Source organism: Lampetra planeri, chromosome 53 (genome assembly GCF_965212315.1).
Source record: "Lampetra planeri chromosome 53, kcLamPlan1.2.h2, whole genome shotgun sequence".
Lineage (NCBI taxonomy): Eukaryota > Metazoa > Chordata > Hyperoartia > Petromyzontiformes > Petromyzontidae > Lampetra > Lampetra planeri.
This window is the reverse complement of record NC_136159.1, coordinates 2,635,658-2,662,701: the sequence shown is the minus strand read 5'-3', so window position 1 is coordinate 2,662,701 and position 27,044 is coordinate 2,635,658. Positions and strand designations below refer to the sequence as shown.

General features: G+C 51.1%; 1 protein-coding gene across 4 annotated transcripts in view; it reads left to right on the top strand.

Moving 5' to 3' along the window:
• The window catches only part of LOC144734835 (xanthine dehydrogenase-like), an 89,522-nt gene that overhangs the window by 33,934 nt on the left and 28,544 nt on the right, over window positions 1-27,044 (top strand). For all 4 annotated transcript variants that reach the window (XM_078617240.1, XM_078617238.1, XM_078617239.1 and 1 more), the window contains 12 exons: window positions 3,500-3,643; window positions 8,908-9,037; window positions 9,747-9,976; window positions 12,574-12,683; window positions 12,875-12,979; window positions 14,014-14,092; window positions 14,628-14,742; window positions 15,930-16,010; window positions 19,378-19,542; window positions 20,050-20,187; window positions 21,924-22,006; window positions 22,762-22,890. In XM_078617240.1, the coding sequence (XP_078473366.1) occupies window positions 3,500-3,643; window positions 8,908-9,037; window positions 9,747-9,976; window positions 12,574-12,683; window positions 12,875-12,979; window positions 14,014-14,092; window positions 14,628-14,742; window positions 15,930-16,010; window positions 19,378-19,542; window positions 20,050-20,187; window positions 21,924-22,006; window positions 22,762-22,890 (1,509 nt within the window). The remainder of the gene's footprint in view (window positions 1-3,499; window positions 3,644-8,907; window positions 9,038-9,746; window positions 9,977-12,573; window positions 12,684-12,874; window positions 12,980-14,013; window positions 14,093-14,627; window positions 14,743-15,929; window positions 16,011-19,377; window positions 19,543-20,049; window positions 20,188-21,923; window positions 22,007-22,761; window positions 22,891-27,044) is intronic.

Sequence of the window (27,044 nt, the reverse complement as noted above, 5' to 3'; positions counted from 1 at the left end):
CGGAGCGAAGGGGCGTTTCTAGGATTCAAAATCCTGCCACAGCTCTTTTGACCGTGAGGAAGCCATGCTGATGGGTCTGCCAGCCGGCTGAATGTGCATTGCGGGGTCTTCATCCCGCAGCAGTTCGCCGAATGCGACTTGCATCTGCGACTTCAGGGGCCTCGGGGGAACTTTGCTGTAACACGGTGTCGCAAGTTGGTTGACTCCACGCACCCTCACGGCTCGAGCGTTGTGCCTTCGCCCGTGGCTGTGACCCCGGCACGTTGGAGGCGAGGTTTCGATGGATCGCGCGGTTCCGTAAAACTTCCCGGCCCTGCTGCACCGCGCCGTGTCCGGGAAAAGTAAATGGTGGCTACAGCAATTAAATTCTTGAATCCATCGGTGTGGACCTCGTATAGCGGCATTGGGCTTCATTTGGATGCTCCAGTTTCTCCCGACATTCCAAGCGCTTATTAGCGGAATCGGCCGACAGCTCAACTCGGAACTCTTGAAAAAGACTCTTGAGACCCAGAAAGGATTTCCTGTGTAAATAAATAAATAGTATTCTATGTGTTCCATGTCCCCTAACATTTAAATGGTCATTCTGGCTCGACTGAGAACACATTTGTCTGTATGTAGGACGGGCAGGGTCAACCAAAAAGTTGCAGCAGCAAACGGTACAAAAAATCCATACACGGATAACAACAAGAAGCGCCATTCGCCACTAAGTGGCGGTGACGTCACCACGACGCTCGTGCCAGGCTATGTGCACCTTGAGGCCACGTGAAGTGTCGAACGCCCGCTGGCAGGAGGTCGCGGGGCAGACCCAGGTGCCACGGGTCGACTGACTGAGATGACTGGCTGATGCACCACCTGTGCTCCCTACTGTGCCAACTTGCTGTGCTTTAGCCACCCGGTTCTCCGCTCGTTGTTGTGAGCGACTAAATGTCCACTCGTCATTGGCCACGAAGCAACACTGTCCCGGTGGACAACGTCGTCTTCTAATGGGTTTCGTGCGGGGGGGGGGGGTGCGAGTGGGGAGAAATTCGTGAGACCGTCGGTTCGGAGCTGCGAGCGGCACCGCCTTGCCTCTTCATAAAAGTGAAAGGGGAAATGCACTCCTCAATGTGGTTGGGGGGTGGGAGGAAGAGTGCGCGCCCATCGTAAACAAGGGGAGGTTTTTTCCTTCTTCGCCGTGGCTACTATCGCCACCACTCCCGCCCGCCCCCCCGATCTTCCCCTTTGGCTGGAGGAACGACCGTCTGCCAGCGGCGCGCCCGTAAATGTTCGTGCCAAGCCAGCAGCATCGCTGACCTAGTTTCCATTATAGGCTTGGCTTGCGGAGAGCGAGTGAGTGTGGCGGGGCTGGGGGGGGGAGGAGGTTCATTTGCTGCAGAATCCACGGGCCCACGCTCCTATTCATTCACTCCGGGCTCCTGAAGTTTTCCTGAACACAGACACACACGCACACAAACTGGAGAGAAAATTGCGGTCTTTATTTAGTTTAAAAGCTTGCCTGTGGGCTAGGATGGAATAAAAGCAAATAATTTAATATATATAACTGCGGTTCCATGTAAAGATTCTGTGAGGGTCCACAAAAGGAGTCTTTTTTTTATTAATATCTGCGTGAATTTGACGTGTGACTGTATTGTAGTGCCACAAGTGCAGCAGTGAAAAATAATAACTCGCGTTGTGTGCGCTGCGTGACTTGACAAATGCGTTGTGTACCGGCTGCGGTTTACACTGCGGTTTACACTCATGATACAGCTATCGTGCTGTGACGGTTCCACCTGAAGACGGAGGCTTGTGTTGCCTCCGAAACGTCGTGATTTTTATTTTATTTTTTTACCTACGTGACTTTACCGAAAAAACCCAAGAATACTCATACCCCGATCTACGTCTCCCCCCTCTTTACGTCGTTTCGCGAACACGTTAAGTCGCTTTATTATTAAGACCCGCTAACAGTGATCTGCGTGTCCTCACCCCCCCCCCGCCTCACTCTCACGTCGCTGGCAGCATCGTCGTCCGTTCCTTTCTCGTCATCTGTCGCCTCTCCGCCTTGGCCTCCACCACCTACCCTGCACACGAATACGACTTTGCGTCGCGCGAAAAAGAAATGCGCCGCGCGGTGGAGTGCGGCGTATTATTCACGTACTGTGTTTTGGTGATTGGAACAAAATTGCTTTGATTTACGCCTCTTCGATGTTCGTCGTCGCAACTTTCAGGAGCGCATCGGACGACGTGTACCGCGGTATTACCATGCGTGTTCAGTTCGTTGTCCTCCCCTTGCACCTACGTACGGTGCGAAAGAAGTTCAAAGTGCATGCATGGTGGCGCACACCAGTGCTCCTCATAGTCGAGGATTGGTGGATCACTCAAGAGGTTTGTAAAGTTCATTCTAGATTAGAAGTTTTCGTGACTGCAAGGATCCATACTCTTGGTTCTTTCGAAAGAACCAAGAGTAAGGTTTATAAAGCTCTCAAAATTATAAGCTGGGGTGCAAGGTGGCCACGTGATGGCAGCACAGCAAGTGAGTTCGCGAACACGGTCTCTGTAGACCTTAGTTTTATCCCCTAGCAAGCGTGGGGTTTTGCCGCCGGGTGCTCACATTTCCTTGCACGTGCAAGAGACGCCTTAACCCTTTCCCGTGTCCGAGGCGTCTGCAAGTTGCATGGTGGGTGTCCCGTTGACCGCTGAATCTCGGAACGCGCAAACGGCTCAGCGTTAATTTTAATTAGAGAGGCGTAGCGCCGTTGTTTTAAAATACGTTGTTACTCACCGCAGAGAACTGTAGCCACACGACTGCATTCTGTGATAGCCGGCGCCACACTGTGCCACACGCCCTCCCGTAAGACCTTGTGGGAGCCTCGGTACCGATGAAGTTACTTTATTTAAAATGTTCTTCCGATCATGATGACGTACATGTACGTCATCAGCCCTGCGTGGTGCAGGAGGAGTCCGCTTGTTTCTCCCAACTGCAGAACCTGAGCCGTGCCATTTGCCGTCACACGCAGTGAACAATTGTCGAGTTCCAATATTTGTCGAATTCAATTTGCTCTTAGACCAATCTTGGCCTTGAGCCAGATTCAGTCGTCTTGTGAGGCCAGAGCTTCACGGTTTGGTTCGGTTCAGCTCGGCAAATAGCCAGTGGAAAAGACACTACTTCTATTTTAAACAATTTTTTTGTCCCACTGAGCTATACAGCTGTTTTTCACAAGCGGCATGGCTATCACAAATGATAGCTCAACGCAGTGGCTTATCACCTGGAACTTTATAGCAGACAAATACTCGAAACGCGTGTTTCTAAATGTGAAGGAAAAACCGGAGAAACCGGAAAAAAATACACGCGACCACAGGGAGAACATGCAAACTAAAAATATACAGCAGGCGTCGGGGTCGAGATCGAACCCAAGACCTCCTCTATGCCAGGCGAGGTAGTTCACATCTCGCCACCGGTGCGGATATACGCCGGTGGACAGCGCGTCGTGTGACTCCCCTGTCCCGTCTCTCTCCTGCGCAGGCGAGCGGAGAGGCGGAGTTCGTGAACGACATCCCCGCGATGGCCGGGGAGCTGTACGCGGTGTTCGCGCAGAGCTCCGTGCCCAGCGCCAAGCTCGTCAACATCGACTCCGCAGCCGCCCTCGCCATCCCCGGGGCCGTGAGGGTAAATGGGCGGACGTTTGCGGCGGCTCCGTGACTCGATGCCTCCTCTCCGCAGCACTCGAGCTGCATTTGCAGCTGGGCCCGTGTTCCCCGGGTGGGGCCCATGTGTCTCGTATTTACCGTATTCTCCAGATCCCAAGACACGCTTTCCACACCCCCGTCCCCCCACTGCACTATAGACACTGACAAATTGAAGGAACAGGCAAATGAATTACGAATTGGATCCCTGCGAGGCGAGCAAAGGTGGAGTGGTTAGCCTACTGCGCTGTAAACATCGGCCACCTGAGTTTGATTCCCGACCACGACCTAACAGCGGTTGATATCTGAATCAGTTCTGGGCCTCATGCCCGCCATTCCATAGCTGGTGTTCCCTTTATGCAGAAGTGGATGCACAAGGGGGCCCTGAATACATTTTATATCTACACCCACACCATATTGTCCGGATTATAAGATGCTCTGGGAAGTAAGACGCACCCCAAACACGTGCCCGGTGTCCATAGAGTCACGCGAATCTGATCAAAAACAAAGGTCCCCCCTATAGCCTTAACACACTGTTGGGGCAAGTGCTGTTAGCGAGTAGCACCTATGAAGGCCCGGAACTGCACACGGGGGGGGGGGTAGGTGGCCAGCACCACGCCCGGCCGCCTTTTTGTCTCCCTTGTGGCGATGTTTACACACTGCACCAGGTACTCAATTGAGGCCCAGTCGATCTAGGGGAGGAGGCCCAGGTCAGGTTCAGATAATCGTCACCGGTGTTGGCCACGAGCGGTAATCGAACTCGGGTCGCCGGGTTCGTAGCGCAGCGCGCTAACCACAACACCACCGCTCCACACACACGCACAGCTACCGAATTACAAGGTGCACCGCCAATTATTCCTTTAAAGTACTGGGGGAAAAGTGCATCTTGTAATTGGTAGAATACCATGAGATTACATCGGATTGCTGCTCGAGTGAGGAATAGATTTGAAGGAAAATATATGATGCACCTTCAAGGGGTTTGTTTATCTTGACTAAGACCGTAAGGTCACGCTTCCTAGAAACTGCTGCTGTACACACATCTCTTGAATCCCATGTAAATATCAGCTTGAAGTGGCTGGATGATCTCAGCCTGGTCACCATTGACTACACAACTTTTATATCAACATTTGGCTTTGTACTTAATGGGCGGCTTATATTCCAGCTCTAAAAATGTTCAATATTGGTTTCACTGGAGAATTATCTCCTCACATGTGCGGGTTTCCCCTGGGCATTCACTGGACATCTGAAAAAGAGATTTATAGGCCGTCGGATTACTCCAGCCTCATGCGCAAGCATGTGACATTTGGTTAAAGTGTTATTTTATTTTCATGTTAACGTTTTGGCTTTCACTTTATCTGGATACTTTTCAGCTCAATTTGACTGCCATGCGACGAACAACTCCCCGTGGCATGGCGTTGGAAAACGCGCCCCTCCAATGCGTAGCTGAAAGTACTCACGTTTCGGGATATCGGAAGTAGTTTTGTGATATTCTTGGTTCTTCCCTTCTACGTGACGATGGGGGGAGCGTATAACCTTCTTGTGCGAACGCAGACCCCCTTTGTGTGTGCAGATTACAGCACGGGGCTTCAATGCAAGATCTCATTTTGTTGGCCAAGTAGCAACACAGGGGCATTATTCTCATGAGCTTCCCCGAACTGATTTAACGTGTAAAATTAAAACAATATATTTGATAAACGATTGCTTGGGAGCAGGGGTAATCCACAATGTAATCTGTCAAAACTACCGCGGGTGAATGGTGTAACCGATTACTCAGATTACCTTTTGGATCGCCTCCAATGCACACGTGCATCTCCTAGAGCCAACGGACCCCTTTATTATGTGGAATTAAGTAAAATAAAACAATGTTCAAAAAGTTAAACACTGTACATATTTGTTCCTTGTTAGAGATACTTTTTGCAGCTGTATTTTTTAGACCACCGCGGAAACAGGATTTGTATTGTTAATATACTTTTTTCATGTTCCAAAAAAAAACCCGACAAAAATGCAATAATAATGTAATAATGTCTTACATGTAATGAAAGGGAATAGAACAAAAAATCTGAATATGTAATCATACTGTCCAGTAGGGGCAGGTCAGAAAGTTAGAGAAAGAAACAATGCAAAATCACGACAGCAGTGCAAAATATAGGAAAGGTAAGAAAATCACACAAAAAAAATCTTTATTTTACCATATAAAGCCCACTGAGCGATTAGCTTCTTTTTCATAAGCGACCTGGCCACAAATGATAGCTGAACGAAGTGGCTCATCACGTGGACATTTATAGCAGCCAAATAATCTAAATAATCTAAAACGCACGTTTCTAAATTGCCGATGGAAAAACAGGAGGGCCCCGAGAAAAAATCCACGCCACCAACAATGCCAACGAATAGAAGCAAAGGATTTCTAAACTCACGTACACTATCTTCTTGGTTCTTTCGGTAAAGTCACGTAGAAGGGAAGTAATAAAATAATTAAAATAAAACATAATAAAATTATTCTCACGACGTTTCGGCCACAACGCAAGCAGCCGTCCTCAGGTGAAGAATGAAACACCAATCTAAATTCACGTACACTAGTTCATGAGTTGGCATCCTCAATGGACTCACCCCTTACCTACCTCTTCCCCCACCCTATCCCTCTGCTCCCTTTCTGGTGACCTGTGTTCCAACGACTGAGGCATTTCCGTCGAAATCTCCTGTTGACCTCAGCTGAGAGGCTGATCGCTCATTCTCCTCTGCTGTCCTTACTGTCTGGAACTTCCCTTGTCCTGGTATCTCACACTGTGGAATCCAAGTCCATGCTCGCGACCATTTCCCCATTCCATCTCCCACGTTCGATTTTCAATTTGCCTAAATAGGTGAGAACTTAAGAGACTCGGAGGGGTAGTTACATTTATAAGGGTGACCCGTGTCACCAGAGCGCCTGTTATTGACTGCGATCACTCAAACCATTCCTGGGCACCGTCTTTGTACGAGCGCACGCACGTTGAACTTTTTTCGCGCCGTGCGTAGCCAACGACGCAAATCGGAGGTGGTCCTTCATACCCAACCGCGGTTGACACGTGGCGTGTGGTGCCGGTCAAACATCCGCCTTGACAGACAGGCCTGAACCCAGCGGTGGATTGACGGAGAGCCGTAGACGATCGCCGTTACTAGAAGGCACAGCGGTGTAAGACGCAGCATTATGAACCTCTTCTAATACTTGGAAGGCCCTTGTTTATTTAAGGCTGGTCCTTCCGCAACTCCTGGCCAAACCGTTTTTTTTCCAAAAAATCACCGGGCTCGGCAAACGGGGGGTGGTAAGATGTCTGCGCGTCCGTCAGTTGGTAAATGTGCTCAGCATGATACAACGAGGTCGCCCGTACGAGTTGTTTTTTTCTGCCGTGTTTTTTGAGTGAAGGTAATTTCAAGAAATGTCTCCCGCTGTTCTTACCACATGTGCGCCTTCGTGTCTCTAACCCTTTTTTTACGTCTATTGAAGCGTGATAGCTTCGAAAAAAATATATTTTAACCCCCCTCCCTACCCCCTAGAGTAAATGTGCCAGAACTGTAATTGCATTTTTTTTTTGCTTAAATATCAAATGTGCAATTGTAGCCATGTCGTGAGCTAAAGACGTCCCCGTTTAGAAACTCTTGCGGCGGAGCAGTGCATCGCCTAGCTTTTGGAAAGCAGCTGGTGCCACAGAATGACTTCCTGATGTCTCTTCAGTGGACCTCTTATATCCATGCTCTTATATCGCGCGGTGGCACCCACCAACCCAGTACCACAGTGTTCCGTTCTGAGAGCTGGAAAATGCCATCACAGTATTTGTACGATTTTCTTTTGGCGCAGTCATTGGCGAGAAGCCAATTTCAGAGTAGGACCAGAATGTGTATTTGTACTGGAGGAATCCGATGATCTATAAGGCCCCTTTTCAAAGATGTCCAGTAAGATCTAATCATTGGTGACTCAAAACCTAATTCGAACCTAGGATCTCCTTCATTTACATATCGGGGCTTTAACCACAGTGCTGCCCTGCTGGGGCATAGCTACAAATCGTCACACCTGTGCTACGCACGTGTCATATGACACCCTAGACACCCTTGCAAATGAGATGTTCAATCTCGAGGGATTATCCAGGTAATATATAATTTTACAAAGCGAGACGCACGCCCACCCAGCGGACGTGCACCAGTGACATCAAGAATGCGTCATAATCATACCGCTATTAAAACACAATCTTTGCCTCCAGTTTTCTCGCTGGCTGCTGGCTGGACTCTTTTCCCGTGCCAACGATAACTCGATTATTAGTGCCTGCGGGCCATTACCACCAGAGCTGGCTGGGTTGCTGGCTACGCGGATTTTTCCGCGCGACATTTAAATGTTGAGTTGAATCGAAACGGCGGACTAAAGTTAGCGAATGCAGAAGACTGACACAGTTGATTTAAAATTGCTTTAACTTTTCGATCTGTGCTCCTATTAATAATCATGATTCTATTTTATATTGCGTCGTTCATGCACAACTGCGTCTCACAACGATGTACAAGGCAACAGCAAAACATACTTTTCTATTGCCCCTCGCAAAAAAATAACATAGCACACCCAAACCAAGGTCAGAATATCTTAGAAATCCTAGAGAATAAAAAAAAACTCACAATAGCCAGCATCCTGACGTTTTATTACATAAACAAAGCAGATTACTTTTTGTGCTAAGAGTACAGCATGGTGAGAAGAGTATTACAATGACAGCAGCTGTTTCTTATTTATTTAAATTTGCAGCCCTTTTCAATCTCCTGTGGGATGAAGGCCTCCCCCTATGCCACGTTGGTCATGGGGGGTTGTTGTTACTCTACTTCACCGCTCCGTTCAGCGTGGGTTCGTGAAGGTGGGGGACCCAGGACCGGTTTCAGATATCGCTTGCCACCGGTGTTTGCTGTGGCCGGGTATGGATCTCGGGTCATCGGGTTCACGGTGCTAACCGCTGCACCACCACTCCAGCACAGTGAGCATCTTGGCACGGCGACGAGACGTTAACCGCCTCGCCTGGTGTACGGGAGGTCGTGGGTTCCATCCCGACCCTGACGCTTGTGTATTTGGAGTTTGCAGGTTCTCCCTGTGGTGAGATCGAACCGGCGACCTTCGTATCGCATGTCCATTGTGCTGACCGTCACACTACGGCAGCATACATTAAGAACGTGCGTGTCCGTAGTAAATGTTGTCTTCACGCCCGACGCGTTTGATCGCTTTGCAATGTGTGCTCCATCCAGGTGATAACGGCCGCTGACATCCCGCCAGGAGGTCGTAATTCCACAATGCCTTCACAGTTCCTCCAGGAAGAGATCTTTTGCTCCAGCCAAGTGCTCTACACGGGCCAGTCTATCGCGCTGTGTGTGGCCGGTACGGACTCTTCAAATATTTAACTTCATATCCTCAAGCAATTATATTACGAATCAGTAATAGGTAGCAAGGTTCATCCACGATATATATTGGCTTTGATATAACGCTATTCCAAAAAGTACGCCGGAAATTGAGTTATCCAAAATATGATGCCATATTTGAATTCAGAATACTGTTCTTCAAAATCTCCATATCCAACATTGCATAGGGTGAGGTTGAAAATAAATAATATTCCACATTTCTACCCCTCGCCAATCCCACTGTAGTGGCAGTGCCGCTGACAGCATATTTATATTAGATGGTCTATATATTTGTTTCTCATTGCATAGAATGTTCTATTTATATGTTTGAGTATTAATGAGATGGTGCTTTGAGTGGCAGATTTGCGCCAGTACGGAGAAGCACCGCGTGTGTAAGCAAAACTGAAATCGACTTGACTTGACTGGCCAGATGTGAATTAAATGAGCCGATCTGCTAGATCCCAACAACAACGGCTTCAAACGCCGCACCTCCGATTAGCGCCATTGGCTACACACGGCGCGAAAGAAGTTCACCATACACACACGTACTCATAATGATGTGAATAAATTTTTGTTCATTTCGCTGGGCAACTCTCGGCTGAAGACGGCCGCTGCCCGCTCGTCGACAGCTCTCCGCGGGCGAGCGTTAACCGCGCGCGTCGACGCGCGTCGTCGTTTCGTCCGCTCAGAGTCCCGCGGGGCGGCCGAGGCGATGGCGAAGGCCGTGTCGGCGACATACACAGAGCAGCGCGCTCCGGTGCTCACCGTGGACGACGCCATCGCCGCCGGGTCGCTGTGGCCGAGCCCTGCGGACGATCTGGTGGTGGGCGACGCCGAGGCGGCGCTCGCCAAGTCGGCCCGTGTGATCGAGGGGGACATCCGCGCCGGCGACCAGTACCACTTCTACATGGAGACGCAGGCGAGCGTGCTGAGCGACGTCGTGGTGATGCGTCGTCGTGGTGATGCATCGTCGTGGTGATGCGTCGTCGTGGTGATGCGTCGTCGTGGTGATGCGTCGTCATCGTCGTCGTCGTCGTCGTCATCATCATCATCCTCAGCCATGATCAATCTACTGCTGGATGAAGGCCTCGACTGCAGCTAGGCCTAAAACCTGTTAGGATGTCACTTGAGCCCTGAACCACTGAGCAACCTGTAACCATCGTTATCATCATCAGCAGCAGCCATTATCTCTTCACTGCTGGTTGAAGGCTTTTTCAAGTCGTTGCCATCTTACGGCCCTGCGATGTGACAAATCTTATCTAGCCTCTCTGTGTGCGAGTGGAGTTCGTCGCTCTATCTCAGAATTGGAGTCCGAATCTTTATTTCAGAATCAGAATCTTTATTTACGACTGGAGGAATCCGATGGGCCACGAAACTCTCTTTTTCTCACAGACGCCCGGTATCTCTGCGATGGACGGACGGACTCACGGGCCACGTTCCCTCCCCTTTGGTTGCCACTACGACGTTTACTATTGACCACCGCCCGTCGTCCCTGGCTTACGAGCGACGTGTTCAGTGCATCACCTCACTTTTTTCCGGACAGCGACTGCGGCGCATCGGGCGCGCAGTTGGGCCGATCCACGGGAGCCGATTTTGAGACGCAACATCAAGAGGCTGTCACGGCCTAGTTCGGTTTGACGCCACCACACCTTGACGTTGTTCCCTTCCTTCTGCTCGCTCCCAGCGTATGCTGTGCAGTTGACGTCTGACCCACACAGACTTCCTCTCGCGGACATCTGACCTCCCAGGGTCTGCCCTGAAACCGTACTTTTCCTATCTGCACCCAGAGATGTCTTCATATATTCTGATAAGTTCAACATGTCGTCACATTCAGCCGTAAGCGTTTTGGTGAAGGAGCATAACGAGATTGGTGGGGGGTGGGGGCGATGGAGCGGTAGCACTGCAATCAGCACAATGCACTATGAGCCCAACGACCTCAGTTTTTTTCCTGGCCAAGGCTAACAACGAGTTGTCATTCTATCGACGGTGGAAAGGCCGACGGGCCGAGTTGTATCACCACCCAGGTGGATTTGTCCGTGAGGTAGGTCTGCACTTGAAGTTAAGTCCTCTCCCTTGGGATTGAGTGAAAAATAAAAAAATGTCCGTGTTGCTGGAGCGATGGCTCGGCATGGGACGCGCTGCTAGTCGGCAAATAAATCCTGGCACCGGTGATTTCCCGGTGAGTCTCTTTTTTTGCCGGCCGCTTGTGTGCAGTCCGAATCGTAAATCGCTGCCAGATGTCGGAGTGGCGGTCTAACGTGCACAGACTCGGGCCGACTTCCCTCGCAGCGTCAAGGAAACTCGCGAAACACCATAAGGACAGGCGAAGGAAAATAATAATAATTTTGTACAGCAATAACGCAGGCAACAAAAAAACACATTTTCTCCAAACGCATTCTTACTTGAGGTGAATTATTACAGCTTACAGCTGTTGGAACTCACAACCGTTATTGAACAGTTAGAGAAATGTTACGTTGAGTAGAACAGGTTTGCAGGACGGAGGCCAGGGTGGGGGGGGGGCGGCTACTCACAAAGGCATCGGAGCTGTTTCCACGAGTCCAGCGACCAAGGGGGAAAATCCCGGAGCAGACGGTGGGACGCAGTTCGGCAGTGGTGACTTGTGGCTCGCATCCTTGCTAGGGGCAGTGAGTGTCGGGGCAACAGCCGTTAAACCCGCAGCCAATTAGTAAGGTTTGTCACGCAGACAAAACATGCACATTAGTTACTTGTTCAGCACACCGGCGTGTTGGAGAGTAAACGACATTCACAATTCGAGTGCCGTGACGTTTCGCCGGTAATTACCACCAGCCTCATCAGGCGGCAGCAGAGGCTTACATTGAGGATTGCACACAGGCTGCACTCGAACGCGGATCATGCGCATTCGCTTAAAAAAATGTGTCCACTGTCTTTGTCCGCGTAGAATGGAGGTGAAAAGTTGAATAGTATCGTTGCTGCTTTCGTTGCCGCTCAAAGTGATCCGTCACTAAGTCGCGACTGAGGAGTGGCTAATAACAGAGGGTCACGAAGCTCATCATGCCCGCCGTGGCCGATAAAATAGGTACAGCATTGTGGAGAAGTCAACAGTGGTTGTCCTATGGATGAAGCTACCCCCCCCCCCCTCTGCCCGTTATAGGCTGTAAACAAACAGGAGTTAAGCACCGATGCCTTAATGCTCAATGAAACTTTTGGACGAACATTGGAAAGCATCCACACACAACAGTCGCGAGTACGCGTGGAAAGTACCATGTTTCCATTTATCCAAATGCGGTTAATCCACAAGCCGTACAATCCGCCCACCCAAAGCCGCACGCATTCCCCCTCGGAGTTTGTTGCACGTGCACTGGGCTAACTGCACCGCCCACATGTCCGTGTGGTACGGATGTGTGCTGGTGTTAACCGTGCCGTCTGTGTGTCCGTGTGGTGCAGGTGTGCCTGGGCTAACCGTGCCGCCCGTGTGTCCGTGTGGTGCAGGGGTGCTTAGGCTAACCATGCCGTCCGTGTGTCCGTGTGGTGCAGGTGTGCCGCTGCGTCCCCACAGACGTGGGGCTCGAGGTGCAGGCGTCGCACCAGTGGCTCGACCTGGCCCAGCAGGGCATCGCTGAGGCCGTGGGCCTCCGCGCCAAAGAGTACGTCTCCCTGCAACCCGGCGCTCACTCGCAAGCGAGCTCAGGCGCTCGCCCATCGCTCACCAGACACCCACCGCTCACTATCTTGTCGACCGCCCAGCAGCCGCGGCAGAGGGCATGAAGCGTCGGTAGCAAACCGGTGGTGGCTTGACTCCTCGATTGAGCTCATCCCGGGCGTTGTGTGCACGCAGCGTGACGGTGACTGCCAAGCGACTGGGAGGCGGCTACGGAGGGAAGGCGCTTGGCGCTAACGCGGTCGCCTGCGCTACGGCGGTGGCCGCCTTCCTGTTGAACCGGTGAGGTCGCCACGGCCGTGCCTTCTCCCCAGCAGCGCATCCGGAACTGGTACATGGTGCGGGGGTAGGGGGAGGACGGTACCAAAATGTCAAGCTTTTAAAATGTCGCCCGACATTCAGAGCCGTCCCTAGGGTCACGGCGAATGGGGGGGGGCGACCGCCCCAGGCCCCGCGCTTTGGGGGGCCACGCGCTTCAACGTCACGGTGGTGTCAGATGGAGTAATACTTCCGCTTTAGTTTGTCGGGCGGGGGAGGGTCCCACACGGTGGGATTCGCCACGGACCCCGCATCTCCCCTAAGGACGGCCCTGCCTACATTGCTAAAGAAAATAATCAATGTTGAATTTTTCTCTGGTAAATATTAAAATACCACTCTTTAAAATTTGTATCTGCCACTGCATCTCCCTTTGACGAAGACTGCCCCTCCACCTCTACCCCCACTCCACTGTGAGGACACGGAACCCATGTCACACGAACCAGCGAACTCACGTCACACGAACCAGCGAACCCACGTCACACGAACCAGCGTCTCAGGTCATTGCAAGTCCTGAGTACAGCGGACAATCGTCTCGCATGCATGAGCTTCATACAGAAACCTCCCGTCATCGGTCATCATCTCCCTCATTTATGACGATGCTCTTGTCATAAATGAGCTTGATTCTTTCGCGCCATACGTAGCCAACCACGCTAATCACAGGTGCGGGGGAAGGACAAACTAAACACAAAAAGCAGTTCTAAAGAACTGAGTTTTCAACCTAGATTTAAAAGTGCATAGCTCCAGTGGCTTCCTATTATAGGAAAGAGGAGCGTTCCAGACGGCCGCGGAAGCGCGTGATTGGTTCATGCTCCTTTGACGAGATCAGCAAGGTGTTGTGGTTCATCTGTGGCAAGCACTTTGTGGGTAATGAGCTCTCTCCAGCTGGGATTCACCGAGGAGATTACCGGCTCGGCGCTCTGACCTCCTGAGCCACCAGGCCACCTCCAGAATTGTGGCGTTTGAAATGTCACCGCCGTGCGTTTTGTTTCCCTCTCGAGGCCGGTGCGCTGCTCGTTGAGTCTCCACAACGACATGGAGATGCTCGGGAAACGGCACCGTTACATCGTCAAGTACAAGGTCGGTACTTTACGCTTCGGTTTCACTTCGCTCGTGAGTTGAACTCGATCTAGATCTTTCATTTGAAGCGTGGATGTCAACACGTTACAATTGTACATTGAGTCTGGTGATCCGTTGAATGGAATCAGGAGTTGCTTGTTGTCCAGCGTTCGTAACTCCTCACTGAATATGCCGCTCACTTTTGCCACCGGTTTCGTTGTTTTGTTGTTCATTTACATTTTTCGCGCTGAATCTTTGTCTGGTGGAGACTCAGCCCATCATCTCCCCGAGGAGTCGATTAAATCGGTACCGCTTTGCGTAAACTGCTTGTCAGTTGGAGAGACCGACCCCACCACTATTGGGGAACGTGGAAATTCCAAATTCTGCTCGCTCGAGCGCTGCCCCGTCGCCCATTTAAGCGGCGAGACGCTCCCCCTTCATTTCCGTCGCTTGTTCGGGATGTCGAAAAACAAAAACCTCCGCCGCTGAACGTTACGGACGGGCGACGGCCGAACCCGTCGCAAGTAGCGGTGGGCTCACGCGGTGTGCCCCCCAGGTGGGATTCACCGAGGAGGGCCTCCTCAACGGAGTGCTCATCACCTACTACTGCGACAACGGCTGCGCCAACAATGACAACGAAGTGGGCCAGTGCTTCGGCTTCTCCGACAACGGTGAGTCGCTTCGGTCCGTGGCGGCGCTTGGGGAGCCGCGAGCGATCGAAGCCAAAAAGCGCGGAGGTGGGGGGCGGGGCGGGGGGGGGCCCGGCCCAGGGGGGGGGCCTGGCCCAGGGGGGGGCCCGGCCCACAAGGGGCTCCAAGAGGCCCCGGAGTTTAGGCAACACCAAATGTTTGCCGGAGCTCAGCGCCGGACAGCTCCCGGAGTGTGGGGTTTGAAGTGTCGTGTGTTATTGTTTTTTTTCAAAGCCTCTGAAACGTCGATGAAATGCGTTTTTCTGTTGTATCAACTCTTAAGAGCTGCATTCCTGCTGGTGTGAATGATTCTAGTAATAATTACCGTTTGTTTAGCCAGGAAGTCCTTAAGCCTCTTATTCAGGGACATTCTGCAAAGCGATGTTCAGCCATTTCCATTTACGAGTCTTTAAAATACGAAAATAGGAAATAGGAAGAACTATCCCCACTTACGCTCTTAAAATAATTTATCAATATAACTTTAAATATTCCTTAAGCATTTATCATACGTCAACGAGCATTCGAAATCTGAACACCAGCCGCTGAACTCAATCGGCAACATGCAAGTCATCAAGCCGACGACCACCATCAGCCGTCCACCGTCATCCTTTCAGCAAGTCATGCAGAGCCAACCGTGAACTTGTCACCTCTGACCTTCCTGCCAGCAAGTGCAGCAGCAGCAGCAGGAGTGTGTGTGTGTCTGTGTGCCCGTCTCTGCCAACACTTCACGTGGCCTCAAGGTGCACATGGCCTGGCACAAGCGTCGTGGTGACGTCACCGCCACTTAGTGGCGAATAGCGGTTGTTGTTGTTGTTGTTGTCTCTGCCAGCAACCAAAACAAATCTGGAACACACTTGCGAGACGCATCTGTCTGGGACTCTTCCCATGAAATCGAAAATTTTCGAAGGGAAAAAAAACATCTTTACAAATTTTTTTCACTACTTACCTTTCTTTAGCGCGGTTGCAATTTATTTTGCTCAGTGGGTGTTAGCTGATGAGGTCGCGGCGCGTTTCTTTTCTCATTCCTGTTGCTCTCTACGCCCCCTCAAACGTTTCCCGTTCTGCTGCAATGGGCACCGGTGCACAAGATTATTGCGGGCGATATTGCCACTTAAAATAAAGATTGATAGAGTGCGTGTGTGTGTGTATGTGCGTGCATTCGTATGCAGTGTACAAGTGTGCCAACTGGCATCTCATCCCGGTGGCACTGAAAACCAACACTCCGAGCCATCAGTGGTGTCGCTCCCCAGGTACAGGTTTTCATCAGTCATCATCGTCATTACCAGCAACAGCAGCAGCACCAACACTGCACGAGTACCAATCACAATCAATTATAATGATTCTCATTGCTGGATCATCATTGTGATCGTCGCGGAATATCATCGGTCAAGAACTGAATGTGTACATGCAACGATTATTAATTATAATAGTTTGCAGTGCTTTGTCAACGCACTACTGATAAAGGCCTCCCCACATCCATATCGGTTATCGGGGTTGATTGACCATACTTCACCACGCTGGTTAGTGCTGGTCAGTGAAGTTGGGGGCTGTGGCTGGGAATTGAACTAAGGTCGTTGGGTTCATTGCGCAATGCGCATGAACCTCCCTCTGCTCCAATAAAAACCCAGGGTTAATACTTGTAACGTTTTTTTTTATAAATTGGCCACAAATGCACTTACATATATACTGCAGGCAAACAAGGGATTGCAAGCTTGGGTGATATCATAAACAATTGCGTTTTTTTATTTTCAAACTCGTTGTGAAATCTGATTCGAATCAATAGGAGATCTCAAAACTGTACCCTATTATTTGGGTTCCACTCTGACAAGTTTGGCCTCTCTTGGGCCCTTCTGGGCAGACGTTTCGGATCGTTTTACTCATCCCCCTCCCCCCCCCAAAACAAAAAAAATCTGGAAACCCCCCCAAGCGCAGACCCAGACGTTCACAAAAGCAGCGTCTTGCTTTCGTCTCCCGCAATTAGAATAATCACTCTTGCTAAAACACGGTTTAACAACACATGGTGCTTCGAACATGATATTTATTTATTTGCTCGTGCGATTTATTTATTCTCCCTCGGCCCGCCGCCCGCCCGCCCGCCCGCCCACCGCCCCGGTGTGCAGACTGCTCTAAAGCCTGGCCACCAGTGTTTACGTTGCGGATTTCGGGAAAAGGAATTTTTCAAAGGAGGGAAAAATCCCTTTCAGCGGTGGCGCAGCTCTTCCTGGAAGCGCGATTGTTAGCGCGCCTTTTAGCCGTGGGAATGCGCGCCCAGCCGCCCCTGCCGCCCGCCGTCGTCGCCTCCCCTGCTGCCGCCGCCGCTGCTGCTGCTGCTGCGACGGAGTGGCGCAACCCGATACGCCTTGTTTGGCGACGCCGCGTTGACGTACACGGGGGATGGGGGTGGTGGGCTGGGCTCTGTGGAAATCCTGGGTGCCCCCCTCTCCCCCTTGCAACTGCCACGACCCACAGTGGCCAGATTGAGTTTCCAGTCATTTTTGACCCGGAGCTTGTGGTGAAAAGCGGGGCGGGGTGGTGGCACAGTGGGTGAGCGCGCCGCACTATGAACCTGTTCGACCCGAGTTCGATTTGCGGCCAAGGTTATTTTAGCTGTGGGAGGAAACCGGAGGACCCGGGAGTAAACTAAAACTAAACGATTTTGTTTATTGTACCAGGTAAGGCCCACTAAGCTATGCAGCTCTTTTTCAGAAGCGACTTGGCAAAAAATGATAGCTCGACAAAGCGGCTTATCGCGTGAACATTTTTAGCAGCCAAATACTCTAAACGCGTGATGTCGATTCTAAATGTGGAGGAAAACATTGGAGGACCCGGAGAAAAATCCACACGACCACGGGGAGAGCATGCAAACTCCGAAATATCCGGGCGTCAAGGGTCGGGATCGAACCCATGACCTCATGTATACCAGACGAGGTAGTCAACATCCCGCCAAGGTGGCATGAGTCAACCCATGCAGAACAGGGAGAGAACTTCCAAACCCCAGACAGACAGACAGGCGCCCGGGTCAGGAGTCGCACGCAGGCCCTTGTTGTGAGACACGACAGTTACCACCCTGCTGCCAACGCCACCCTGCCACTCAAAGCCAAACTGCGGGACGCTGCAAGAGCCATGGGGGTTGTCTGTCAACCGCACAACAGTTGTGTGGTGCTGTCGCTGCAGCAACATTGGCCATGATGACCTAGTAATGATCTTGGAAGTGTGTGTGCACATGTGTAAATGCATAGTTGGGAGTTGTGAAAGGGTCTCGCTGTGTGCACGTGGTCCAAAGAGTTATGTGTGTTCATTAGCGCTCAAAGCTCACGTCTTTGACAAAAATGCCACCTCCTTCAGGAGGCTCCGCTGATTTATCACGAACGGCATCTCGGGCAACCCATTGCATTGAAAAACAGCTGCAGTTAAACCACGGTATTGCTGCAAATTTCAGGTGCCTCCGTTGTCGAAAATGTGTTAAATCTGGGGAGAAATGTGTTCCTTCAGGGTCGTTTTTCAGACTCGCTTAATGCGTTCTCCCTTAGCCTGATTGACCCAGAAGCCATCCCCAACATTGGATCCCAAGCCCGGCACAGGAACATCACGTGTCCAACGGCAGCGATGTTATGTTGGCCGCTCGAGCCAGGGATCAAACCCAGGTGTTTGTCGCTGCGAGGCACAAGGGTCACCGCCATGCCCCACTCTGCCGCCTAAAATTGGCCCAACATCCCAACGCAGGAGCCTCCTGGAAATTATTCTTGAGGCCTTTTTCCTCGGCAATTAAAGTCCAAATGCAAGAGGCCAATCACAAACCAGACCGTGTCAACCCACACGGTTTACCCTGTATTCTTGTACAGAGTTTTCAGGTCCATACGGCGTACAGCCATTTCAATACGGGCATTTTTTTTTAAGTCTATTAGTCTGTGTTTCTCCCTTGGGACTTTGTAGGGATGAACGTGGAGATTTATAGGGGAACGGGGTAACCAATAAGGTCTGAATTGGTCTGTAATAAGGTAGGCACTGATAAGGGGTTGACAGGTATGCAATGTTGTTAATACCACCGCACCTCACCGTCGCTTCCTTCCTTCTGCCGGATTCTGCGGCCGAGGAAAATTCAACAACCTAACGTGTTACATTAAACTTACACAAAACTGAAGGAAAAGGAGTACATACATTATTAAAGATATAAATCCATAAATCGGTCGATGAATTATCTTACAGTATTGCACCGTCTGTATTTAGAGATTTCTCTGGGTCACTGACCTCTGGGTTTGAGTTGGAAGTGATCAATCAAGGATATTATTTTAAATGAGTCAGAGAATAAGTCCGTTGAGGAGACGGAGTGATGAAATCAGTCCATGTACAGATGATGGGTGAATTATCACATCGCAGGATCGTTGGTGGCGGCGGCGTCTTGGGGAGGCCTTCATCCAGCTGTGGATAGACCATGGCTGCTGATGATGATGACGACGATGACAATTATTCTTAACCTCGCTTTTTTAATGGTTTAATCATGGAAATTATATGAGCTTGTTGAATGGTCGTTGATGAGAATTTGCGGATGATGATAATGAGGATAATCGAAGGATCACAATGATAGCCGACGGATGACGTTCATTACTGTTGCTGCAGGCTCGATAACGAACATCTTCGTGATGGAGACCATCATGGAGCAGATTGGGCAGGAGCTGGGCAAGGACCCGGTGGAGGTGCGGAGGCTCAACCTGTACAGCAAATGCGATGTCACCCCACTGGGATACCTGCTGCCCTACTGCAGCATCCACCAGCTCTACGCTGGTGCGTGCCTCCCTCACACAGGAACCACACACGTGACACACGGGGACGTGACGCACAGGACACGGGACACAAGATACGAGACATGGGACATGGGACATGGGACGCAAGATATTAGGCATGGGATATGGGAAATGTGACATGCGAGCTGACATGTTGGGCATGGGATACGATGATAAAGTTTGAGTTACAAATGTAGATAATGATGATGATTCTTGGATGGTGATGATGACCATGACGATGATGATGAACTCACAACCCTTCAATCGCAAACCGCTTACTTTCCTGCTGAGCCACCTGGCCGTTTTTATTTTTTTGACAATGATGGCAACAATCAGAGCGATGATGATAGTCGTTAAAATAAACGCCATCAATGACCGCGATGATACATGATGGGGGTCAACTTGATGACATCGTCACGCGAGTTATACAACCACAAACAACAGCAAGAGTGACGATGTTGACGATGATGACGGTGATGATGGCGGCACCCGCTCCCTCGCTTTGCAGATCTGCTGACGACGGCAGCTGTGAGAGAGCGGCAGGCAGACATCGCCAAATTCAACGCTGACAACCGCTGGAAGAAACGTGGCTTGGCCGTGGTGCCAATAAAGTACAACCTCTCCTGGAACTGGTGCCACTTCTTGTGTGAGTGCGGCCCTCGGTTTCAATCCATCGCACATCGCCATTCATCGATGTCTCCACCGGTCCTGGACACCCCCCTCCCGCCACTGAGCTACGTAGCTCATTTTCAGAAGCGACCTGACTTTCACAGATGATAGCTCAACGATGTGGCTCATCACGTGGAAATTTATAGCAGCCAAATACTCCAAACGCGCGTTTCTAAATATTGAGAGAAAAACCAGAGGACCCGGAGAAAAATCTACGCAAACACGGGGAAAACACGCAAACTCCGAATATACAGCAGGCATCAGGTTCGGGATCAAACCCCACGACCTCTTGCATACCAGGCGAGGGAGTTAACATCTCGCCACTGTGGCGGGCCAACCAATGCAAACATTTCCACAGACCACCCGGCCCCCCACCCCCGGTGAGAAAACGCATTCACTTCACTCTCTAAATACCACTCGATACAAAGTGATTCATATTACCGGTACATAATTATAACTTTTTTTACACGGCTATAAGGTTGTTTTTTTGGGTTGGCATTTCGATCTCAGGGTTAGGGTTAACTTAATAACGGTAGTTCACCTAACTTAATTTTTTCATTAAATATTGTGAGTAAAATATTAATGTCCGAAAACAAAAGGTATGATAAACGTTATCGTCATCTCCGGATCAACCTGCGTTGGCATCACAGCCCCACTTGGAAGACCGTCCCGGACCCCTGATGGATCCCGGAACCGCAATTTTGAGAACCGCTGATTGAAGGGATGTAAAGAAAAAAATGTCGAGTGACGAGCGAGTGAGCAGAGAGGCGATTGAGAGTGACTTGTAAGTCAACACGGGTTGTATTTACCCTTTCTGTCACCCCCTCGCCATCTCACACCCGCTCCTCCGTCAAGTCACGGCGGGGGCTCTTCTGTCCGGCGCTGAGTCCTGGTCACGGGTCGTGGGTCGGGGGCTCGTGGGTTAAGCTGCTGGCGCGTCGCCTTGACCGCGGGGTCGGCGCTCTAGACAGGCCACACCTGGCCTTCACACCACCCCGGCAAAGCTGCGCCAGGGGCTGTCGAGAGGTGACCAATTGACCATGGAAAGGTCACCGGGCGGGCTGTGGAACTGAGGACAGACGGTTCACAGTGGCCATTCTACGGGGGGGGGGGGGGGGAACCTAGTGGCGGTCACGTGACCCCGAAATGGTTAACGGTGGGCCCCATTAGAGGCAGTGGCTGGCGAGGAGCTAGAGTTCAAGTTAAAGAAAGAGGTGGATTAATACGCCCCCAAGGTGGGGGTGGTCCCGGAAATTTATAGTTGATTAAAGAGCGCCCGACATCAAAAATGTAAGATATCAATAACATTCAATGTTTTATCACTAGTGAATATCAATAATACCAATATTCTGGGTCTCTAAGGGTGGGGGGGGCGGTGGGGGGGATCTCAATTCGCTACTTCAGCACCACACATTCGGTGGTACTGAAGTAGCAACTAATTGGCACGTCCCGTTCACGTGACAAACCTTACTGATTGGCCGTGTTGGGTGGCGGTGGGCCTACGACAGTGACATTTACACGCGACACGGTCCGACCCCGAAAAACGTTATCGCGAATGATATTGGTCGTGCAAGCCTACGTACGCGTTAAACATATTGGCGTCGACATTTTATTGCATCGGGAAAAAACCCGAGCGGCTATGAAGCTCCAGCCCCGAAAATGCTTCGCTTGGCTCGCTGCTGTTGAAATTTGTGATATTCTTTCGCCTTGCAGGCACGGTGGCGATTTACGCGCAAGATGGGACAATCACCATCACGCACGGAGGGATTGAGATGGGACAAGGGATCAACACAAAGGTTGGTTCCGGAGTTCCTGTGGCTCGAGTCGCAGCGCGGCGAGTGTCGCGATTGTAAAAACTGTTGGCAGTCATCCAGTCGTGAGCGTTGTGGATCGTGCGATGCTTGCGTGTGCGTGTATGGAGTCAGATAGAGTGTCTTTGTGTGTCCGTGTGTGTGTGTGGGAGTGGTAGTGTAGAGGTTAGCGCGATGCTGCGCTACGAACCCAGCGACCCGAGTTCGATTACCGCTCGTGGTCGACACCGGTGACGCCAGTGATGATCATCTGAACCGGGCCTGGGCCTCCCCAAGGTCGACTCAGCCTCAAATCAGTACCTGGTGCGGTGTGGAAGCATCGCCACTCAGGAGAAAATATCACCCGGGCGTGGTTCCGGCCACCCACCCCCTCGTGTGCCATTCCGGCCTTCACAGACGCTCGCTAACAGCACTAGTCCCAAAAGTCTATTCAAGGCTACACGTGGGATCTTTGTCTCGTTATTGCGCTGCGAGGGCCAACCCACTCACCCGAGTGACTTTGCCTTCCGTTCTCTCTATGGTGCACTCCTGTCGGTTTTTTTTTATCGTTTGTTGTAACTTGGTGACCCGTCCCATACTGGACATCTGTGTTAAAAGATCTTCACAGCTCGTACGGATTCCTCCGGTCTACAACGAGATTGTGATTCCGAACCAAGAACGGAGAACGGTTTCCCGACCCCCCCCCCCCCGTCTCTCGCGGAACGCCATACGTTGCCGCCGCTGCCTGCCTCTCGTTTCAGGTAGCCCAGGTGTGCGCGTTCGAGCTCGGCGTCCCGGTCGACGTCGTCTCCGTGAGGCCTACGACCACTCTGTGCAGCCCCAACGCCCAGGCGACCGGGGGCAGCGTCAGCAGCGAGATCAACTGCATGGTACCCGCCGTCGCCCCCCTCCCTCTCCTCTCTCTCATATTCATTGACGTCAATGGAGCTGACAGCTCCGGCATTGTCACTGTTAGTAGCAGCACACTGATCATCAGTATCATCATGAGCAGTAGCAGCAGCAGCAGCATCATCAGCAGCACCATCGTCATGAGCAGCAGCATCATCAGCAATTCTAGATTTGAAGCTTTCGTGACTGCAAGGATTCATATTCTTAGGTTTTTTCGGTAAAGTCACGTAGGTAAAAAAAATTAAATTTATAAAAGTAAAATAAAAATAAAATAAAAATCACGACGTTTCGGAGGCAACACAAGCTGCCGTCTTCAGGTGGAACCGTCACAGCACGATAGCGTCACTTGATACAGCTATCGTGCTGTGACGGTTCCACCTGCAGACGGAAGCTTGTGTTGCCTCCGAAACGTCGTGATTTTTATTTTATTTTAATTTTACTTTTATTAATTTAAATTTTTTTACTTACGTGACTTTACCGAAAAAACCTAAGAATATCATCAGCAACTTTATCAACTTCAGTGGAGGGAGCAGCGGTGCCCCTTACCGCTAACGGCAGTACCGTCACCAGCGTTATCATTGTTAGCAGCAACACGAGCATCATCATCATCAACAACTTCATCTACATCAGTGAGCCAACAGGAGCAACGTTACCATCAACAGTATCATTATCATTGTGAAGAGCAAAACAAGCATCATCAGCAGCATTATCATATTATTCATCATCAGCTGTTAGCAAGTACCGATTACGCCTGACAAGTAATCCATCTAGCACCATGCCCGGCCGTTTTTGTCTCAGTGTCACTCCACACCAGGTATTAATTGAATACTAAGTCACCCTCGATACGAGATACCACCACTTGCCACTGATATTAGTATTATTATCTGTGGCTAGATATCAAACCTGGGCCATCAGGTTTACACACCGCTGTGTGTGTGTGCTACCCAACGTGGTACCGATTCATACGTGCGTGCGTTTACATCCTCGCAGCGGCTTTTGGCTAAGCCATCGAACAAAGGCGGCGGTCACCGCATCACGCGCCTTCAGATGCGCTTCTGCGGCCGTCTGGAACGCTCTTCCTTCCAAAATTAGGAAGCCACTGGGGCTATGCCCTTTTAAATAATCTCGATTGAAAACCCATTTCTTTGTAATTCCTTTTTGTGTTTAGTTTATTGTCCTTCCCCCCGCACCTTCGATTAGCACAGTTGGCTACGTACGGTGAAAAAGAACTTGAACATACATACATCTGCGCATATCGCTTTGGGAAAGGGGGGGGGGAGAGAACAACAGCTGGTTGACGACAGCATTGCGTAGACTATTTGGAAGCGATGAATTAAACCGCTTGTGATTTATACTCGTAGCTAAAACAAGCGGTGTAACGCGTATAAACAGCGGACATGCAGCAGCAGCAGCAGGCGCTGCACATGTCCTGCCTTGTGCTCCGTGTGGAAATATATTCCCAGCCTCATCATGGCCAATTTAAACATCATGTAATGCGTTTTACGTCTCATGCACATCTGATGTTTATATATAGTGAATTATGTGTGTATATCCTTGTCTGGAGGGGGAGAGGGGGAAGAGAGTGGTTAGTTGCACTGCGCTGTGAACCCGACGGCCGGAGGTTTGATTCCTGTTGCACTGCGGATGCATAGTACAGGGCACGAACCACTGCATTACAGCTCCCCCTACTCACGCAGAGACACAGATCTCCCGATAGCCTCAACAGACTGTTGGGGCAAGTGCTGTTAGCGAGTACCACCTATGAAGGCAGTAGAACCTATGAAGAGTAGCACGAGGGAGTGGGTGGCCAGCACCACGCCCGGCCACCTTTGTCTCCCTAGTGGCGATGTCTACACACCGCACCAGGCACTCATTTGAGGCTGAGTCGACTTAGGGGAGGCCCAGGACCGATTCAGATGATCATCACTGGCGTTGCGCTAACCGCTATACTACCGCTCCCACAAAGACAAAGATCCCCCGTATAGCCTTAACAGACTGTAGGGGAAAGTGCTGTTAGCGAGCAGCACCTATAAAGGCCGGAACGGTACACGAGGGGGTGGGTGGTCAGCACCACGCCCGACCGCCTTTGTCTCCCTACGGGAGGCCCAGGACCGGTTCAGATAATCGTCACTGGTGTTGGCCATGAGCGAGAATCGAACTCGGGTCACCAGGTTAGTAGCGCGTTGCGCTAACTGCTACACTACTGCTCCCACACACACACACTCACTCGCACACGCGACGGCACAACGAGATGGACAAACACACACTCGTACAGCTTCCAGGATAGCCTCTCTTATTACGACTCTTTAGTTTGTACTCTTTCCGCGGCCATTAATCTTGATTCGGAGCTGCTAAATCTCATTTTCCCAGAGACCTTTTCTTTACACTTCTTGAACTTGCGGAGCTCACTCTCCTCCCTGGAAGCCTTCACCGAGACCCACAATCGGCTGCAATGTCAACGAGCGCACTATTAATAATAATACACGGGCTTTATTTGTGTAACAATCAGCATCATATTGCTGGCGGGGCTCCTTAAATCACAACAACAGTGTCACTTGATACTCCGGCTAAGCCGGGCGGAGACTCGAGACCGGCGGCGTAGCGTGGTTGGCACGGGCCTTGGGATGCGGGGAATGAAACGGGAGGGGGGTCCCCTGCTCTGCTCCTATTTCTCTTCGAAGGCCACCGCCTGAACCCCTCCGTCCCACGCCGGGAGTGGGGGGGGCGGCGGTGCAGTTACACCGCCTGTGCACCCGACAGCCGCCGCCTCTGCAATTGTTTGGGAGCGATCCGTACTTCGGGATGTTTGACGGAAATTCTGTTTTGTTTAGTTTTTTTGGAAGTCTTTTTGGTGCCCGGAAACAACCGGTCGGGCATACGAGGGGGATACGTCTGCACGAGTGGGTTCATGAACCCAGCTGCCCCCTGGCTACATCGCAGCCCATTGGGGTCTGCGTGAACCACCTCCAAAGCGCTGGATCGCAGGCGTGCGCCATAGGGTTACAGAACTGTTGGCTCGGGTAGACGATCAATGCATTTGTACTTGTGTTGAACTTCTTTGTCACCGTACGTAGCCAGCTGTACTCATCGGAGGTGCAGTGGGTGAGTGTCTATTAAAGCTGATGTTACACGTGGAGGAATGGTATTCTACTTCTCATTCCCGGCCTCCTTTGTCTTTCCACTAGATACTCATTTTATGTTGAGTCAGCCTAGGCTAGGCACGAGACAAGTTCAGATGCAGATGGTCAGTTGTGTGCTTAACCAAGAATTGAACCTATAATTACAAACACATACAAACACGTGCACGCTCATAACTTGCTTTTAACCCTAAATAGACCATTGAGGCAAGTGCAGTTAGTGAGCACCGATTAAGGGTGGAATTAGATATAACAGGGCTTTCTGTTATGGGATTCGATTAGCATGAATGACGCGATATAAAATTAAAGTATAATTTTTTGTTGTTATGTCCGGCTACCACCGTGCGTGCCCAGCCACCTTTGTCTGGCGTTAGGTTGTCGCAGGTCGGCACAGATCATCGCTCAGATGCCACCTGCCACTCAAGAGTGCCCACAACCTGGGATTGAACCCGTTCGGCGGGCTGGGTATCACTTCGCTTGTGGACAAACCACAATGCCGCCACCGCCACCCACACACACATTCCTACACACGCGCACGAGCGCGCCAGTGCAAACACACACGCACGTGTGCGCGCACGCAGGACAGGTATGGGATATCAAGCGTCTGCACTTGTTCGTCAGCGCTCGGGCGCTGTAACTAATACCGGCCGCGCGGCTTCGGTGGCGTGGCCTTGCCCTCCTCCTCCGCGCAAGCCACCCCGAGCATTGTGTCAGGGGAGCAGCGGGCGATTCATTCCAGGGCTTCTGCCAACGCAGCCATTATTCCACGCCGCGTGGATTTCTGCGCTCGGCCTGGTATTGCCCCGGCGTGCCGATTGATTCGCTCGCTCGCTCGCTCGCGGACGCTTTAGCTGTCTGAGCACGTGCGGTGGCTAAAGGGACTTTTTTTTTTACCCCAATCCCCCATCTCCCCCCACTAAGTCAATTACGCCGGCTCGGCCGGAATTGATGAAGGCTTTGACAGTAATGTACGTGCGTACGTGCGTGCGCGCGGGTGC